At 38.0% G+C, this 19,190-nt stretch overlaps 1 protein-coding gene and 1 long non-coding RNA gene across 3 annotated transcripts; both read right to left on the reverse strand.

Moving 5' to 3' along the window:
- Positions 1-6,389: 6,389 nt before the first annotated feature.
- LOC112292442 (uncharacterized) lies at positions 6,390-9,674 on the reverse strand. Its single transcript, XM_024540932.3, has one exon. It carries the CDS (start codon positions 8,413-8,415, stop codon positions 7,204-7,206), a length of 1,212 nt encoding a protein of 403 aa, XP_024396700.1. The 5' UTR covers positions 8,416-9,674; the 3' UTR covers positions 6,390-7,203.
- Positions 9,675-14,924: 5,250 nt separating this feature from the next.
- LOC141046253 (uncharacterized) lies at positions 14,925-18,954 on the reverse strand. 2 transcript variants are annotated; one of them, XR_016506523.1, is made up of 3 exons: positions 17,211-18,954; positions 16,115-16,676; positions 14,925-15,446 (listed from the first exon to the last, which is right to left on the reverse strand). It is a non-coding gene; the product is annotated as an uncharacterized LOC141046253 (long non-coding RNA). The 2 variants fall into 2 exon arrangements; XR_016506522.1 differs by having other exon boundaries at positions 16,115-18,954.
- Positions 18,955-19,190: the final 236 nt, after the last annotated feature.

Consider the following 19,190-nt stretch of genomic DNA (forward strand, 5'->3'; position numbering starts at 1 on the left):
CAAAATAAGTAGAAGTCTATTTTGTAAAAAAAACAACAATAATGTATTTTAGTTTTACTATCTTTTTTACTATTATTTATTTTCTATTATAATTTTTTATAATATTTTAAAATAATATCTTCTATAATATAATGTTTTCCTTTCTCTTTCATTCATTAGTTGTATTACATCACAACAATATGGCAATGTCAAATAGGACCTCCAAAATATGTTGACTTTGCAAGATATGTATCTTAACTTGCAAAGCAAGTTTTTTACATATATGCCACATAGTTAGCTTTTCCTATAAACTACCAACATGTGGTTAATATGTTGACCAAGTTTCTAATCTATCAATCAACTATAAACACATATAAAGTCAAAACAATGTCTATGAAGCCTCTAAGAAGCTTTTTTAGAAAATATACTAAAATAAATTTAATTATATTTACTCCTATTTAATCATATAAGTAAATATTAGGATTAACATATATGTCCATGATAATTTTCTAGGCTAATATTGACAATTCAACTTAGAATCAAAATTGACCTAACAAATATCATAAGTAATAATAAAATATATTACAGGTCTTCGAAAAATGACAATAATTTTGTTTGAAAAGATTATAATTTGTTAATTGAAATAATAAATGTTATTTATGTTGATGAACATGCAAAACCAAAAAATTTTGAATAATCCATGAGCTCACTTCTTTGCAAGAAATAGACTTATATCATGAAAGAAGAATTTAATTTTTTGAAAGTTCATAATACATGGGAGTTTTTAATTTTATAAAATAGCATAGAGACTATAGATTCAAAATAGATTTTTAAAAAGAAGCTTGCTAGTAATGATTCCATTAAAAATTTTAAAGCATAATTTATTAGAAATAATTTTACTTAAGTATTGGATCTTGATTACCAAGAGACTTTTGCACCAATCACTTATTTTGCAATGCTATTCTTAATTGGAACATGTTGTAACTTAATGTTGTTTTAGCTTATTTAAATAGTGAAATTAAAGAAGAAGATATCTATATGAAGATTTTAAAAGGATTGAAAGTTCTATTTGAATACAAAAGCAAGTTGTTGCAATTGCTATAGATTTTATATGATTTGAAGCAATTTGAATATAGATGGAATTAGAGTTGAATACTTAGATTCTCTCACCTTAAGAATCATAGGATATTTTTTTTATGCTAATACATAAGAATTATTCCTAAATAGCTTTTGAAGTATTATTTTTTGTTCTGCCTTAATTGTAAATCACTCTATTAAGTTTAAAACATCTAATTTTCTTACGCCAATTTTTCTTTCAATCTATATTTAATAATTTGATACATTAATCTCTTAATTTCTTTATTCACCTATATCTTATAATATCCTACCATCACTAAGTGAATCTTTGTTACTAATAAACTATAGATGCATTACTCTTGAAATAGAACTCTAAATTATACTTCATGAAGTTTGACTTACAACTATATGCTTACTTTTAACTCCATGATTTTAACTCCAAAGCTTCTTATATCTACAACAATATCAAAGTTCTATATAAAACTCTACTTGAGTTTATTCAGAACTCTACATAATATTATGTAGTCATGAAGTAAAAAAAACAAGATAGAATATTAAATATAAACTTTTACTATGACTTCTATTATTATCTTTTTAATATAATTGTATTAGTATTTATAGTTTTTTAATAATAACTTTTTTATTATTATATAGACTTCATAATTTTATTCTATTCATAACTACCAAAACTACCTAAGGTGGTTGTAACCACCTTATTTTTTTTTCACATGGATAGCTAACCACTTTGTCTTTTCATACTAAAATTTATTTTTAATCCTATTTATACTAGCTTTTATTTCGATTATTTTTATACTAAGTCTTTTCTTGTTGTCTTCTTTTTATTCTTTATTCTTTTTTAAATCAAATCTTTTTCTTTCTTTTTGTCATATTTCTTTTAAATTAAACTTTAAAAAGAAAATAAAATTATGTTTAATTTAAATTCTTTTGAAGGATAAATTTAAGGTTAACAAGAATTTAAATGGATCTTTATTGAGTATTGATTAAGAGTGCTCAAAATCAAATCTTTGTTTATACACAATATACATAAAGGAGTTAATTATTTATATCAATGATGTAGTAATTGGTGGCAAGAACTTTAAAATTCTTGTAAAATACAAGGATGAATTGCAAGAATGCTACAAGATGAAAGACTTCAATGAACCTAGTCATTTCTATTACATTGATTTCTTGTAAGATAAGAAGAATGATACTATTAATTTGAGGAAATTTAAATACATATTAATTAAATAATATATAGATTATTTATTTGAATTTATTTAAATGAATTTAAATAATATATTTAAATACATTCAAATAATTATTAATTAAATAATATATAGAAAAAAGACACATTAATTTGGAATATTATTCCACTAAGCACATGGTGGTAGATATCTTCATGAAACCTCTTCTTAGAGATAAGCTTTTAGCTTTTAGAGATATGTTGGGTCTTGTTTCAATAAAGAACTAAGTCCCACTTTCAAAAGAGGAGTATTAATTATACCATATTGGTTGTACTGCAAGTGGGAACTTGTTTAGTACATAACAAAGTTCTACAAAATGCTGCATTCCATTGTTTCAACACATTCACATTTGCAATTTGAATGTAGATCCATTTTTATAACAAGTACAGACCATGAAAAACTATAAATTTGCTGCCAAGTTACTTCTGCAAATGAGTTGTATTCTATGTTGCAAGAACCAGTATTAGGATTTTAGTATGTTATATGTAATGGGCTGAGTCATAATACAAGTATCTTAATTTTCAGGAACAACCAAACTGATCTAGGAGTAGGCATGTGGGTGAAGATGGCTCAGCATCACCTAACTTCTTTAAAGCAAATGTCCTTATCCTCACTTTTTTGGCTCAAAGTAGAGTTTATTTGTGGAAACTTCCTGACAGATTTTTTTGCCAAATATGATTTTTCAATTCCTACAACATGACATGCAAATGGCTTCTAAGAGTTGTCATCTTGTAGAATCTGCAATAGTGCTCGGAGAACTACTTGCGCACAACTATGTTCTGTAGAGCTTACTTCATGCTTCCATTCACTGTCCTTTCAAGTTTGCTCCGGACCCCTTTGTGGAATCATCAAACCATATATGTCACTATTTCATTATGACCTCAGGGGAAAAGAACTAATCACACGGAAAGTGCAGCTACGTTGCTGAACAGCCTCGTAACTTCTGGGAAGAAAGATGTAACATGAAGTCTCGTTGGGCACTCTACTAGGGTATCTATATCTAAGGTAGTCACTTTCTTTTAGCCTTTATCTCAGATACTGCAAAAATAAAAATCACAGTTAAGCCAATCATGGTGTAAGGCAAGTCTTTTAGAGGTAAGTCTACATGCACTTTCGAGTTTGCGCTGGTGATGTCTGGCTTTGAATGGCGGCTCAATTATTTAGTGCTGTAGGTGGCGTGGTAGTGCTGTAATAATTGAAGATGTCATCCAGTGTCTGCACTCTGATAAACCAAATATGGTAGTTATCAGGTGGCGTGTCTCCTATCTGGATACTGTATCAAAGTGTTGTCCGTGCTATGGCATGGGCCCTTGTTATAGAGTTAAGGGTTTGAATTGTCATATGATTCCGAATTCTTAAATACTGTAAAAATAAAATCCCCGTATTTCTATTATCACACTGAAACATGTTTCACTGAGTACTTCCTCACATTTGTGAAAACGAGAAGATTTATTGCAGCGGAGACGATACAGTGGTGATCATTGACCACATGGAACGCTGTTTTGTTCAAGACTTGTTGTCGTCGTCCTGTGAGGTTCGTTTATTGATGGGAATCCAGTGACCTAGGGTCGAAACAAGAGGGAAAATACACTCGAGAAGATATCAGCATTATTGGATGTAAAGAGGGGGAGTCTCTCACCTGTGAAGCTCTATGCCAACCATTTGCCAACAACCGACTACGTCATCCTTGGATTGGTAAAGACTTAGCTTTTCGTGTGGATCAATTCTTCACTCCGTTTGTGCTGACGTCACTGTGTTTGGAGACATGGGAGAGCTTATCGACTCAGCGCGACACTTGAAAAATGCACCCATAAAGCGAGAATTAGGCTCAATTATCTGAGCCTAATACTTGTTTTGATAGAACGGAATAGGAACTGTATCATTTCTTAACTTCAAGTCGAACTGGTTTAATCTCATTCAGGTAACCCAAATGAAGCAGCTTGCGACTGAAAACTGAATTAGAGATGAGTAAGTCTTCCAAGACAACTAGCCACTTTGTACAGTCATGTTGACGATGATGATTCTGCAATGAAAGTCATTAGGCGCAACAGGGACCTCTGATTCTGCGATTTTGATATTTGTGGACGTCGTTGGTCTTGGGCCAGCGTTTTCAACTCCTAAGCTTTGAAAATTGTGCCTGTTCAATTCTGTCACACTTTGAGATTTGTCCATCTCATCAAAATGGAAATACGAGAAGGTTCATCGAACCTGAATAGTTTGCTGAACGCAGGTCCTACTTCATTCAGCCTAGAAGCCAATAGTTATTTACAATCACTTTCACCATAGCAGTCAGTTCGAACCCAAGGGACTTTCGTGATGCTATGATGCAACAGCACAATAGTAATAAAGTTGGTGTCCCCAATCAAGGTACCGATCCCACAGATACCTCACAATGCCACTTCATTGCATCATCAGTATACCTTTAGCAAACCGTAAGTTAACACTTATTGATGCCTAACGAACTAGAAGAAATTTGTGTCCCTAAAGCCTGGTATTTCACTTCGAAATTTGGTCATGTCCCTTGGAAACGCCAAGTACAAGACATGATTTCTTTGATTGCTCAAGGTTGAGCGTCTTCGTCTAACCTCGGAGTCAGATGCACCTTCACAATTACCTGAACCAGCAATTGTTAATGCAAGACTAAGGTGTCAAGGTTTCTAACGGAGCCACTACTCCATCACATGCATCAAATATCAGAAAACCTATGTAGCATAACTGCGTTGCAATTAGTATGATAAACAGCATGTTTGTTTCGTGAAAGTTGTGTCTGTCTACCACTCTGCATCATAAAGTGCCACTAGATTGTAAACTATCAAGTTAGTTGATATATATCTTATTCACAAATTCGAAAACACTGCATCCTTCGAACACCAACTTTAGGACTGTCAAGGAGGTTTATAATGTTCTGAAGGCTACCCACCAGATAACCAGATGGTTCCCACTTCGAAAATCTGGCGATTGGGCGAACTGCAGGATAGCAGCTTCCCATTAGACAATTTTGGGAATTGCCTTGATACTCGCAATGTTATGAGACCATCATCTCACAATCTGCTAATAATCTCGTGCGAAATCATAGTAATAGCGTCGCTATGGCAGACACAATAGGTGACGATAATTGAGGATCTTTTCTGCTGTCACTGTCCAAGACTGTGCAGCACTCGCAAATTCTGAAGTACTGTCGGACTTGCGAATGAGGATCACGTACTGGATTGAAAGGTGCTTCTTTTTGTACGCATTTTGGTTGCTGAATCTTCCATCATATAATATGTACATTCTTGGGTGATGCAGGCACCTGCTCAATATTAGATGAGCTCCATAAAATTAAATGAATCGCCGCGACAGTGGTGACTGCTTCTGACATATCCGCGCAATCGAAAGCAAGCGTGTGCACAGTTCTATGATGAGCTCATCCACACAAAAGGGAGCCTGACAAACATGAACAAAGGCGTGATCAGCCAATCATCATGCTTGCGTTGCGTTATCAAGTCTTTCGTCACAACTGAGTCTTGATTTTTTTAAATCGGCGAGAGGTTCTGTTTGTTCCTACGTTACCTGCCACGAGCTCAGGTGGGTTGTTTATGGACAGATAGACTGGATTGTTGGAGAATTCTTCCCGTTTGATGAGTTCCGAAAAGCACAACTGAAAACAAACTGGTACTAGGCGAGTGGCTTTAACGATTCTACCGATCAAAAAATCTGCACAAGAAACTTCGTACTACATACCCACGTCGACATATTACTCCACATGTCTGCCGAAGAAGTGCTCTGAAGATGTACTGAAGGTGTAATTTATCTGAGCGGTAGTAAGTTCCTCACAGAACGGAAAAGTCTAAGACTTAGGCTGGTTCCGACTTATCTCTTTGATCAGTTCTAAGTATCGATTGCTAAGAACGGTGAGTGGTATGCCAGCACTCTTCAGGTAGAAAAGAAGTTTATAATGCCTTTACAGCTCCTGGAAGCATGGCGACGTGTTTTTGCAACAGGATATGTGAGGCTGGAAATTGTAGAACACTGAAGGTTCATGTTGTGAGATCTTCTGTCGAACATCAACCTTGCAATTGCGACTCACAATGAAGGGACACGAACATGTGACAGAAGATGATTTGGATTTCACACTTAATATGCTCTGTTACAATTGGACTCAAGGATATGAAAATTTACAATTCCGTTCTGGAAGATGGCAACAGCGGACTAGCCTTATTCCTCCTCAACTACTGATCACATCACAACCTTACTCCGATCAAACCTCTTTGCAACCAAAAGCCTGTTCAAAGGTTGGCTTGAAGATGTAACGATTGTTTTACTCAAAGGTCGCGACACATGATTTACTACAGTACAACCCTTTTTTCCCAGTTCAAAAATTCCGATCCATCCAGGGGCGATGGATTCTTTCACATCGGCTGCGTCATTGGAAAATTCGAAACCATGTCAAGCCTAATTCACACTTTCCAAGTCTTCGCGTTTCACTCCGCAAGGGGATCGTCCGCACTCTTCAGTGCGTCTAGCATCCTGCCTCGCCGCTTCATGTGGACATAATTCACGCCACTAATCGCTGCAATATTATCTTGAAATCCTCTGAGTTGCAGAATATTAACATTCGCCGCATTGATGAACTCACAGCTCTTGAGCAATGATAATCACATGTCGGGTAGGCTAATTCTGAACTCTGTGGCGATGTTTTCTTGGGGGGTAGGGGAAAATAGAAGGGGTGGAAGGTCATTTTGTACAAACCAAAAACTAAAAACAAAACCAACGTTGAATTGGATCCCCGGCCGTAAAGCTCTGTCGAGAATAACGCACGAACTTAACCACCCCGCGTCTCTCTGCTCTGCCTCCAGGAGCCCGAGAATCAGGTTCATAAACTGGCTAAATCGGCAATTCCAATAGCTGCCATCATCGACTGCTACGAGAAGAACAAATCTTGGCCAGCATTCAAGCCCACACTCCCCCACGACGAAGTATCGTCATAGCCATGGGAGAAACTCGAAGCATTGGCAGTGTTGCCCGCCTCCTCGTCGAGAGTGCGGGTGCTTCCCTGCTGCGCTGGCTTCGGCGATGGTGATGCCTCGTCCCATGCCGGTCTCTTGTTCGGCCTGCTGTACCACAGTGCAGTCTCCCAAAACCCGGGCCTGCGATGCATCCCGGCAACTTGCTGCCGATGACGTAACTCCTCCCTCGCGACAATCTCCCGATGCATCTGCGCGCTCACGCTGGGCTTGCATTCCCGCTCTTCGGCCCAGGCGGAAGCTGCTTGCGCAGCGTGTTGAGTGGTTTGCCTCCTTGACATCGCTTGCGCACGCTGAGCTTCGGCCCAGAGCGTAGCCTTGTGCAACAAGGACATCGTCGAAGGATCAAGATCTGGCATGAGCATCATCGCCGCGGCAACAGCCAAAAGATTTCCGGAGTTTGGAGCAGCTTGTGCTTCGTACATGGCTTGTAGTGTCTCAGCCTCGTCTCGTTCAGGGTTACCGACCGGGAATGGCATACCGTACATGCTCGGGTTTTGAAGGAGCGCAAGCTGGAGCAGGTTGGAGATTTGGGAAGGGTGGAAAGGGAATTCTGCAGGATCGGGGTAATCTGGAAAGCCTGCGTCGGGTAGCAAGCCAGCCATGTCGGGCGGTACCATGCCCGCCATGGCATGTGCGAGGTAGGGATGCAGAGAGATACCGCTCTGGTCCGTCTCAGCGTCGGATTCGTTAGATGGGTTGGCGCCGGGCCGGTAGTAAGGGTCAGTGCGGTTGCGCGGGCGGCTGTGCTTTACGCGGGATCCTCCACCGACGGGGACGTTGCGGAGAGTACCACCCACGGTCCAGTAGCGTTGGCAATTGCGGCAGAAGTGGCGGGGCTGGTTGACACTATAGTTGTTGTAGTAGCAGAATTTGGTGTTCATGGACTGGCAGCGCGGGCAAGGAAGGTCCTTGGGCTTGGTAGTGCCATTCGGAGTAGTGTCACCCCCGCTCCCCTTGCTGCCTTGCGACTGGGAAACGTCGTCCTCCTGCGAGTGGTGAGAATGCGAATGAGAGACCGAATTCGCCTGTAGCTGCGCATGAAGCTCCTCATTCTCGTCGTCGAAGCTGCCGGCCAGACGAGCCTGGTGCTGAAGGGGTAAATGCATAGCTGGTTGCTTTGATACTAAACTTCTGTCTCTTCACCTATAAATTTACAAGCGATTACTCCTAACAGACCCTAACGATGCAATCTTTAATCAATCGACACAATTTGCCACTCTTATTTTCTATTTTTCCACTTTCACGAGAAGATTCGAGACACGCTCTTCAATGATGCTTGCGCACTCAGTATAACCACATGCGCAACACTAATCTACAATTTACTTCACTTTGCTCGAGGAACGATACTAGATCGGTCTAGCTCTGAGATCACTTGATCAGGAAGAGCACTAGGTTGGATACAGATCACCTGACTGAAAAGAAGGATTCACCCACAAGGATTATGAAGAAATCTTCACTCACAAGCAATCGATCTAGCATATCGCTGCTACAAATCAATTTGGATGGCTTCGTTCACTTGAGGTGGCGAATATCCACACACGTAACTACAGTATCACACATGCGATTGATGCCCACAAAACTTTTCCCTCGCCCTTTCTGTCTCTCTCTCTCTCTCTCTCTCTCTCGCTCTCTCTCTCTCTCTCTTTCTCTGCACAACACAGAAACACCGAAACTTGGATACAGCGCTCGCTCATACACGATGGATAGTTCTTACATTCAAAATCATGCGCAGCTGCAGGTAATCTGGGAAACCATCTTGTCGAACACTTCAGTCACAGAAGCTCCTTCAAATAATTACCTTCGATTTATTTCTAACAATCAGGCAAACCACCGATCACCTTCTTCTTCCTTCGTCCTCTTCTTCCTACTGTGCAAACTTGCGTTCTGTCTGAATTATCTCGCTATGATGTCTGGACAGCACTAACACCGTAATCGCCCTGCAAGGAACTGAGGGGGCAACATTCCGGATTATTTTATATTGTGGTCCCAGAAAGTCCTGAACTGCATGGAGGGTATAGGATGAATGACGTTTGATGGATGATCGCAGCAAAATTCATGCTTTATGCTTCCGGTGGTGCAGAAAAATCGATCGTAGAACACATCGGACGGTGGGCTCATCTCTGGACTGATCGGCAAATGAGCGAAGCAGCGTCCTTAATAGTTGACCACAGTTGTCTAGATATTAAGACCGGTAATTGTGCCAACTTCGCGGCTGTGACCATACTCGCATTCGACAGTTCTTCGCCAACAATTCGTCGCCATGTACGGATGATTAGCAGGACGAAGAAGAAGAATCAGACCGGCCTTCTTGTCACCGAGAGCACGTGCTCCATTAGCTGAAGCCAGCGTAAGGGTTACAAGTCTTCTCCCGTGGAAGGTGTCCTACAGCAGGTGCGCCTCGCAAGTCTCTACTGCTCAGTATCTTTCGTCTCATCAACACGCACCGCAGTAGATGCACGCCGCAAGCATGACCAGGTAAAAAACCAGGATCCAAAATATCACGCTGCCATATTCCTCACCCATGATATATTCTACTACCCTCACTATACTTGAACTAATTGCACGACGCAAGCAAGGTTGTTTTTTCCAACGTCAACAATAGAACCCCGAGTAACTTACTGAGAAACACAATTCCCAAGCTCATTCCGAAGCTTATTTTGCTTTTTCCACTCGGTTTGGTTGATAATTAATTTGTAATGGACTCTTGTCTGTTGAACACATCAGCATATCAACAAGTCCACCGTCAATATCTTTACAGAGAATATGAATATGAGAGTGGAAACTGGAGTCAGCTTTATAGAGTCTTGTCAAATGAGATACTCCAATCCCAAATTCCAGGCTGTTCTGAAGACCAGCTGCCACGGGCACAGGCTTCCACGGCAGTCGCCTGGGAGTGATTAAGAGCCATACTCCGGCGCTGCCCGGACTGTAGACCTGAGTTTTCAAGCACCATGGCAAAGATTTCCATTCCCAAAGTCAGAGCACGGCTTCATTGTCAATATTACTACGCTGGGTCCAGGATTCCAGACATAGATTTCAATACCTTGGGATATGGTGGAGTGGAATCAAAGACTATCACTGTGCTCATACCCTTGCTAGCAGACCTGGGTACGTTCATACCCATGGATAGGACCCGCCAGCATTTCTAACCCCGAGCTTTAATCCAGCTCCCCAGTGGGTCTGTTTTTACAAAGCTGGCCTTGCTAACTCCTCACAGAAGACAGACCTGTCGTCACACCAGCCTAGAACTCCAGCAACAGTCAAAATTCTGATTATGTTGTCTGTGAGGATCAAAGCAGAGGCTGCTTCCCCAAAGAACAAGAGCAGGCTTCTAGAACTCTCTTGTGGATGGATGAGGGATCCAAAGCCTCATCTAATATGGTGTGCCTCGTTTCCCCGACTTTCACAGCTGCTTTATTCCGCCTCCGATTTTTCAACCCTCTGCAGTTTCTGGGTTGGATTGGCCCTCCTATTAAATGCTACTGAGCCTTAATGCTTTCTAATACTAAACTTTGGGCCAACGGGTAATATATAATCATATGTTTGGTGATGAATAGACATAGGATATGAGAAGAAGGGTTCCATCCACACCCATCGGAATTGGAGCTAAGGTTGCAGTTTCTTGTGTCTCAGTCATTTCTGTGTATTATTGGATATCCGTAATCGAACATTGGTGAAAGCCAACCTCTCTTCGGCAAACGGACATGCATTCCTTCCAACAAAAGTTTAAAGGGGGAAAAGTAAATATTGTTGATAGGTTTAAAGGTATGGTCCTTGAAGTGGAAATAACCCCACGTGCACTTCTTGCACGCTTGACACATAGTGACAATCGATGCAGTTCCCTTTTATTGTGGAAAATATTAGTAATAAAACATGTTAAAAGCCTCAGATTACCCTTCTTGGCTGCAATCTGGCAGCATGTTCCACGATGCTTGACTACAGTGTCGAGGTCTCGAACCTTCTCATTGAGCCTCCAAGTTTAGATCATACTTCGTCTTCAAATTTAGCCACAGTTACTCCAAGGACGTTGCTTAAGACAAAGCCAACTCAATGCCGTCTTTCCCAATTTAGCCCCAGGCGTGGAACATCCTCCCGATGATGAAAACAGCTTTTTCTCTCATGCTTTCCTATTTTTTCCCCAATTCAACCATTCATGAAACTTGCGGAACACATTCACTGAGAAAAATTCTATTTCATATCCATTTGTTTTGTCTATTTATAAATTGTCCATTTTGGTTGTTTTTCTATGTTGTATCATGGAGTTTTGTCCATGTTGACCACTAAGTGTTGGTTGAAGTGTAATGCAATCTAATGAAGCATTCTCACATACAACTAAATGCAGGCTTTGTCTGGGGTTTTGTAGCAAAACAAAATTAGGCAAACAATCATATTGGCAGAGGTTGAGCCTCTTCCAATCCGCCAGGCAAGCTGACAAGCAGGGCATAAACTTATCTAATGAAGCATTCTCACATATAACTAAATGCAGGCTTTGTATGGGGCCTTGTAGCAAAACAAAATTAGGCAAACAATCATATTGGCAGAGATAGGGCCTCTTTCAAACTGCCAGGCAAGCTTGCTGGCAGGGCATAAACTTATTTAGGCTGCTTTTCGAGCTCTATTCTGTTTCATAACTAACCCTGCAGCTCCTCAAGAACCACAGAAGGGATCCAAGCCTTGTATTCAACACTTAATGGATTTTAAGAATCACAAGCTGATCAGTAGTATGTTGGCTACAGTTTGAACTGATTTTCTTCTCTGATTTATTAGTGATGTAATTCAAAGAACAGTTAGATTTTATTCCCACAAAATATGATGGAATTTTGAGTCTGTTTTATATATATATATATATATGATAATTCATCCACAGCCACTTGTCCCTTCTAAACTAGGTAAAATGATGGGTAAAATTTAAGGTGTTGCTAAAGTCATCACTATCTTTGTCATTACCACCACAACTTGCCATCTAGCACATGACATTACAATTTTTGTTAATGTCACCACAAGGTGCCTTGAACCTTGTATTATATACCACATTAATTTTTTTTGGGACATTGGTGATGCACACCACAATGAGTAAAATGCACTTTTTATATACATGTGTATTGTAATGTTCCATAAAGTGCATTGTGGTGTGCAACACTAGTTTAGGATAGTTTGTTGTGACATTAACAATTGCAGTGACATTAATAACACCCAAAAGTTATAGCAACTAATTGATGTAAAATATGTTGCAAATGAAGTACATAAATGTTCCCTGTAAGAAAAGTGGGAGTGTTCATTTGACGAGAGGTTGATAGCTTGTGTGCAAATCTTGTCAACTCTCAGGAGGCCAACCCTGTCAACCTCAGTCTCTTAGTAAAATATTTTTTCGAGGAAAAAAAAAAAAAAAAAAACCAAAACCAAAACCAAAACCAAAAAAAAACCAAACAAACAATCAAACAATAACAAAAGTAAAATTGTCAACCCAGCTGTGTCATACTCAAGAGACCAGCTCATCTGGTGGCATGCAACTTGCCTCATTGCTTGTAAACTTATTGTTTTTATGCTTCAAAAGCATCAAATCTATGGCAGGTTAAAATTAAAATAAATTTACACTTGCTGCTGTTGTTGTTATTACAATAATTATTATCATTGTGTTACTGTGAAAAGTGGGTGTTAGAAAATCATACCTTTATTGCAATGTGAACAACCTGTGTAAGTTGTTGGATTCTACACTGCAGCATGAACAGATGCTTTCAATTTTAAAACCATGTTCACCAAATTTCAAAAAATAAGTGAGAGATCACAATTAACTAATTAATGAAATACTATTGTTTTTTCTCCCTATCCCTATCCCAAAATCGAACTCTTAACTTTCCAGTCCTCAGAAGTTTTTTTCTTTTTTTTGTTTCTCATCCAGGCCTCAAAAAGTAGCCTGAATTTTATCGTGGTTTTCTCATCCATCATGATAAACCTTACCTTCCTCACTGATGCATTTGTTTAAAAAATCCCAAAGAAACCAAAATCCTTCACGACTTGCCTTTATGACCATTGACTTCCTTTTTGACCCAAGTGTTTTGGGTCCTATGGACACTGACCCCCATGGCAAGTAGAATCATAAAAGCAAAAAACAGTGGAAATAGAAGTGTACTCAACTCTTGTGTTTTCCACACCCACATCAATCCTTCCAGTTTCATTTCATCATGCATCATGCATTATAATTAAAAATTAATTAATGAAGAAGGAGGAAGATGTAATCTACTATTGAAGTAACTCAGTTGAGATCTTCTGCCTGTGGTTTCATTCACATGAAATATTACTTAACATCACATTCATGTCGCATGCAGTACCTTCAAAAACCCATGAGTTGGAAATGAGCAAGACTTCCTTACTCCATCTGCCAGTGACATTTCCCTGTTCTATTAAAAGGAATGTTATTCACCACATATGAATCTCTCTATATCCCAATTTAACCAGAATATTTGACCACGTAGCAAAGCCTTCAAGTTTCTTTGGGAAGACAGCTCACTGGGCCTCCCCTTTTCGGCTGTGGCAGGTTTCTATCCATAAACAGAGTCCACATAGAATATTCTCATGCTATGGTACATCCCCATATTTTGTGGGCTCGTCAACCAATTCTACGTGGGAACTTGGCACCCAAGCATGCCATGCCTTCCACAAGCAACCTTGTTGGATAGACAGATTGATAGACAGGCAAGCTATTCTACTGTGGAAATTGATTTCCTCTCATGCTAGGTTGGGTAAAAGTAATTAGTGCCAGTGCTTAGATGTGATGGCTCAATGCCATGGGTGCACCCACTACCTCGCCTATTCAAACTTTGCATTTATCCATATATAATGATTTATTATTATTATTACTACTATTTTTGACAAAGGACTATGGCAGGGTCCTAATGCTAATGCAGCAATATGGTGATAGCTCTTGAAAGGCCAAGCTGATAGAATGGGTCCCTTTTTTTCTTTGCTTTCGAAGCACTTGGGAGCTCTCCCAATAATTCATTTAAGGTGGGACTGGTTTGTGAGATGGCCCTCGTATGTGATGGGGCAAACTATGAGCAGCTCTCTTTCCTTTAGGGGACCATGATACCAACCTCACACCTAAATGGTGTAGCCTGTGCATTTGGTGATGTAGTCTTTTTTTTTAAAAAATATTCTGTAGTGTCGCTTACTGAAAATAAACAAAGATACTTTCTCATACCAATTTGACTTTTCCAACCCTAATTTTTTTACGCGAGTGTATTGACCCAATGACAGGGGGATAGCAACAAAGTGGTTCAGTTACTTCACAAAATAGGGTGGCTGATTGTGTAACATGGCCATCTCCTATTGCAGGGACAGACAAGACTTGTCCATGGTTTGAGGTCTTTGTGCTTTTGAAAGAGATGATAATAATGCTACTGTAGATTGCACACTGCCCACATCCTATCTGTTTTGGAGCTCAGGGTCAATAATAGAGTGAGGAAGATGAAGAAGGGATGCATAACACAGGTTGCGGTGTTTTCACGCAACATGGCTAAAGCTTTGTTCCTGAGTATGTTCTCTTGCTTTGTTGCAAGATAGAAGGGGGCTTTGAGGGATTGAGAAACAAAATTGGTAGCACATGCTCTTTAATCTATTGATTTTAAAGGGGTGGAATTGCTCCAAATGTTTCAAAAAAATATATTGTACATAAAAAACTTGCATTGAGGTTGATGGAATCACAATGCTTCAATCTATCATGCTATTTTGGCATACTTTTATACATATGTACATGTACATAAAGGAAAAGTTTAGCTGGAATTTAGAATGGAGGTTTGGAGATTAGGGTTTCTTCTTTCCATTTTTCTTTTACAGCATCATTTGCTCCAACAGTCTAGGTGGCAGAAGCTGCTAGAAACCCTAGAAAACCCTAATGCATGCAGATCACATGAAAGGTTGCTAAGAGCCATCTGAAACCAGGTCCTCTGATTCTCTTTTTTTCAAGCAGGCCATGGAACCATTTTAAAGGCACTGTAATGGCAATGCTCGTCACCCTGAGTATGTGTGAGGCTTCCATTGTATTATGCCTCTCCTCCCCATGCAGATTGGCTCCACAGAATCTTATAATAAAACTACACTGTGCATATTCTTCTTCTTCTTCTTCTTCTTCCAGAATTGCCTTGCACCCCCATGTTGAACATCACAGTGGAATTATAGCAATAAGGATATGAACTTGTAGCAACAAAGTGGAGCGAAAATTGGGAGATGTTTTTTGGGGCTTTACAGTAGTGATAAAGATTTGTGGGGCATGGAACTATGCTTACATGGTAATCCCAATCACAAAATAGTGTTGGCACATTGAAATAATGGAAAAATAAAAATAAAAATACAAAAAATTCTTATAGTTCTGTAGAGAACATTTCCTCACACAGAGATTTGTTTGACCTCAATAAATCTTAAAAATCGGTTCTTCCTTATCATGTTGTACCACTTGTCACTTTACAGAGACAACCCACATTTATATTTTGTGGAATAAAATATAACTAGGACCTTATTATACCCCCTAAACCCTGAAAACCCAACACAATACCAATTCTAAAGTTCTAAATTAGCCACTGATAAAAATACATTTTTTTAAAAAAAAAGAGGATTAAAAAAAAAAAAAAAAAACAGTCTACATGAAGCAAGATGTTCAAGGGCAGAGGATGTGTAGGCACAAAAACCACCACAAAAACCAGAAAGACCTTTTAATAGATGTCCTCCCCATTGACACACACAGGCCAGATGGGAGGTCAAAGAGTTGAACAGCAAGGGTGCGACATGTGGGCCATGGGGGGTGGTGCTGACCTGGTGGGCCACGAGGGCAGAATTGGTAAAATATAAATCTAATGTCCTCCTTCCTCCTCAAATGCCTGGAAGAGGCCAATCTCATGACCTGCGCATATAGTCTGAACTGACCCCCCCGACCCCCATGGCCCTCCTCCCATTATTGCTCACAATGCATGGGTCAGCCACACGCCGAGTCATCACCTTCCATTTGCAATGGGGGAGCCAGGAAACATCCAATTTGTCACACGCAAAACAGTGTACTGGTCCATGCTGGTGCCACGTGTTTCCTTCCCTACTGCCCATAATATCTGCTCCTGATGCCAATTTTTACAAAAGACAATAATAAATATGTAATTGAATAGCAAAAGCGTAGAAGTTTATAATTCTTCTTCCTCCGTCCTCCTTCTTCTTTGCTGCCCATTGACAGATGGTTGCATAGAGCATGGACTTGTTGAGTGGACATGTTTCTCGGGGGAGGGGACAATCGTTGAATATTTCTTTACTAGGTCAGTTGATTCCAAATGGCTTGATTGATAAGGGATGCTTACTATCTTCCATGTGACTAGGGTTGTTTATTTATCTGAACATAATGTCTTGCTATTAATTTTAAAAATAATTAAACTTTATTTATTTTTATTTATTTTTTAAAACATTTAAAATGCTAGCAAGTTTGCCAGACTTGATTAGTCAATGCTATTCTGCTAGTTTCTTGAGTTGAGTTGCCATCGAATTGTTTAAAAGCAAACACATACAATTTCAAGTTTGGTTCTGAAAACTTCATGTTGAGCCACACTACAACTTATATTGGTGTTCTATCATTGCATGGGATGAATATTAATATTTGGCTCAATGAATAAGCATTCACAAAAAGAAAGTATGAAGCACATTGGAGTGAATTCATGTTGTCTGTACACTTTCAATACCTTATATAATAAAAATAAAAAATAATATGGATTAAGTATTTACAATTTTAATAGAAAAGAGGATACTTATTGAGATAAGTAGGATTTTTTTTGCCTACTTCATAAATACTTTATTTCATTTTTAATAACAATACAAGTATAAAACATTTAAGCAAATTATCCACTAAAAATGTTTATGGGAAATTTCTTACTTGGTCAAGTTAAAAAATTCTTCGTTTTAATTGTGGAAGTCCACGTAGTTATTACTTTTAATTATCATTAAAAATATTCAAAGGGTGCAGTTAAAACAATGTCTGTTTCCTGTATGTGTGTGCTCTTAATAAATAAAGTTTTAGTTTAAAATCACCATATTATGAAAGCAACAGCTGTAAGTTCCTGAACTGAACACATGTGCAAATGAAGACTTAATTACCAAGCGAAAAAAAAATCCTGCTGCCGAAAACCACATCGGAGAAAAAAAGAAACCCAAAAGTGAGGAGTCAATGTGCCTCTTCAAGGCAAGGGCTTGGTCAATTCTACAGACAATAGAAAATAAACAAACAAATAAATGAAATCATTCCTTGCCAAGTCCAATTCATGTGCATTCGCTGAGTTCCCTGTGGAAGCTCTTTTAAATTGGAGTCTGTGTTGCTCTACGCCCCAAAAATATCATGTCCATTGAGGACAAATCCCATTGGTGGCAAGCATTTCATGCTTGATTTTATCTCTATGTGTATATTCCACACTTGTACAATGTCAAAGCTTGTTTGGTTTATATATATATATATATATATATATTTGTGTGTGTGTTTCACATCTTTTCATTTTTGATTTTTTGAAAAATATGATTATTTCTATGATTCGCATGCACGCGTGTTTAAAATAGAGCCCATTCATCTTTCCATATTTTCTTGATTTTTTGTTATTGATTTTTTTTATTCCTGCGTGGGAAATAATATCTGTGTGTCCCTCATGTACAACATAATACAAGGCTGTGTGTTTGAAGTGGGCAAGGTCTTCTAAGATTCCAGGCACAAAAAGTTTGGTTTAATTTATTTTTTTTATTTCTTGTGGTTTTGAAGTGTAGAGAATCACATCACTAGTCTTCTCAAATAAATTGATTTATTAAAGTAATGCTAGCTGAGCATAATAATATATATATATATATATATATATATATATATTTGGGTCGGTATTAATCCATCAAAATATTATCAACCTTAACATAATTTTCTTTTAACATATTTGTTGCATTTTGAAATGTTCACATGATTATTTTGATTTTTTTTGTAAAGAACTACAGGCTTTAAATAATGTTGGAACATATTTTCAAAACATTTACTTTTTTTGAATTATCATTACATATAATATAATAATTAAGTTTCATATTACTTATCTACTGTTTAAATTAAATCATTAGATAATTTTCAGGATTATTCACATCATAAATTCTATTTTACATAAGCCTGCAGTTTATAATTAATTATTTTACAATTGAACAATGAATGGTGAAGTTGAGCTTTACATTCATATGATTATTATTATTATTATTTCTATTTTATTTTTATTATAATAACAATAATGATTTTATGATTCCAGTGTACGGGCTTGAATACAGTCTATTTTTTCTTTTTCTTTTTCTTTTTCTTTTGTTAAAATTTTTTAGATGAAAAGGAAACTACCAAACTTAAAAGAAAACGAATCTCAAACTTCAATTATGCTACAATGCTGTGTTATATCTTCCATTTTAATCCAAATCTATCTTTATTAGATTAATTTGCATGATTCCCTTTAAATAATCAGACGGAATCAACACATTTATTAAAAACAAAATAAAAATATACCATACTATGAATACCTTTTCCCTTTCTATAGTCATTTGGTCGCAAGTCTCTCTCTCTCTCTCTCTCTCTCTCGAAGTGATAAGTTTTCATCTACAATTTTGAAATAATAAAAGAAAACTTCTTTTAAGTTGGTTTAGTACTTCAAAAACTATATCTTTATGTAACACTTGTGAGAAGTTTTGCATCTCGTGCTTAATTTATGTAAAATTTAAAATTTTATTTCTGTTCTTGATTCTATTTTATGGCAAGTGCTGAAGCCTCCACAGAAGAATCTTATTCTTTTCCACGGGCTATTCCTTAAGCACCTTGAAAACAATATTTCACAGAAAAACTATTTTTGAAATAATT

The sequence above is a fragment of the Physcomitrium patens genome, chromosome 15, assembly GCF_059467195.1.
Source record: "Physcomitrium patens ecotype Gransden chromosome 15, ASM5946719v1, whole genome shotgun sequence".
Classification (NCBI taxonomy): domain Eukaryota; kingdom Viridiplantae; phylum Streptophyta; class Bryopsida; order Funariales; family Funariaceae; genus Physcomitrium; species Physcomitrium patens.

What these genes read in the sequence shown, in the direction of transcription:
- LOC112292442 (XM_024540932.3), bottom strand. Translation starts at nt 8,415, where the DNA reads ATGCATTTACCCCTTCAGCACCAGGCTCGTCTGGCCGGCAGCTTCGAC.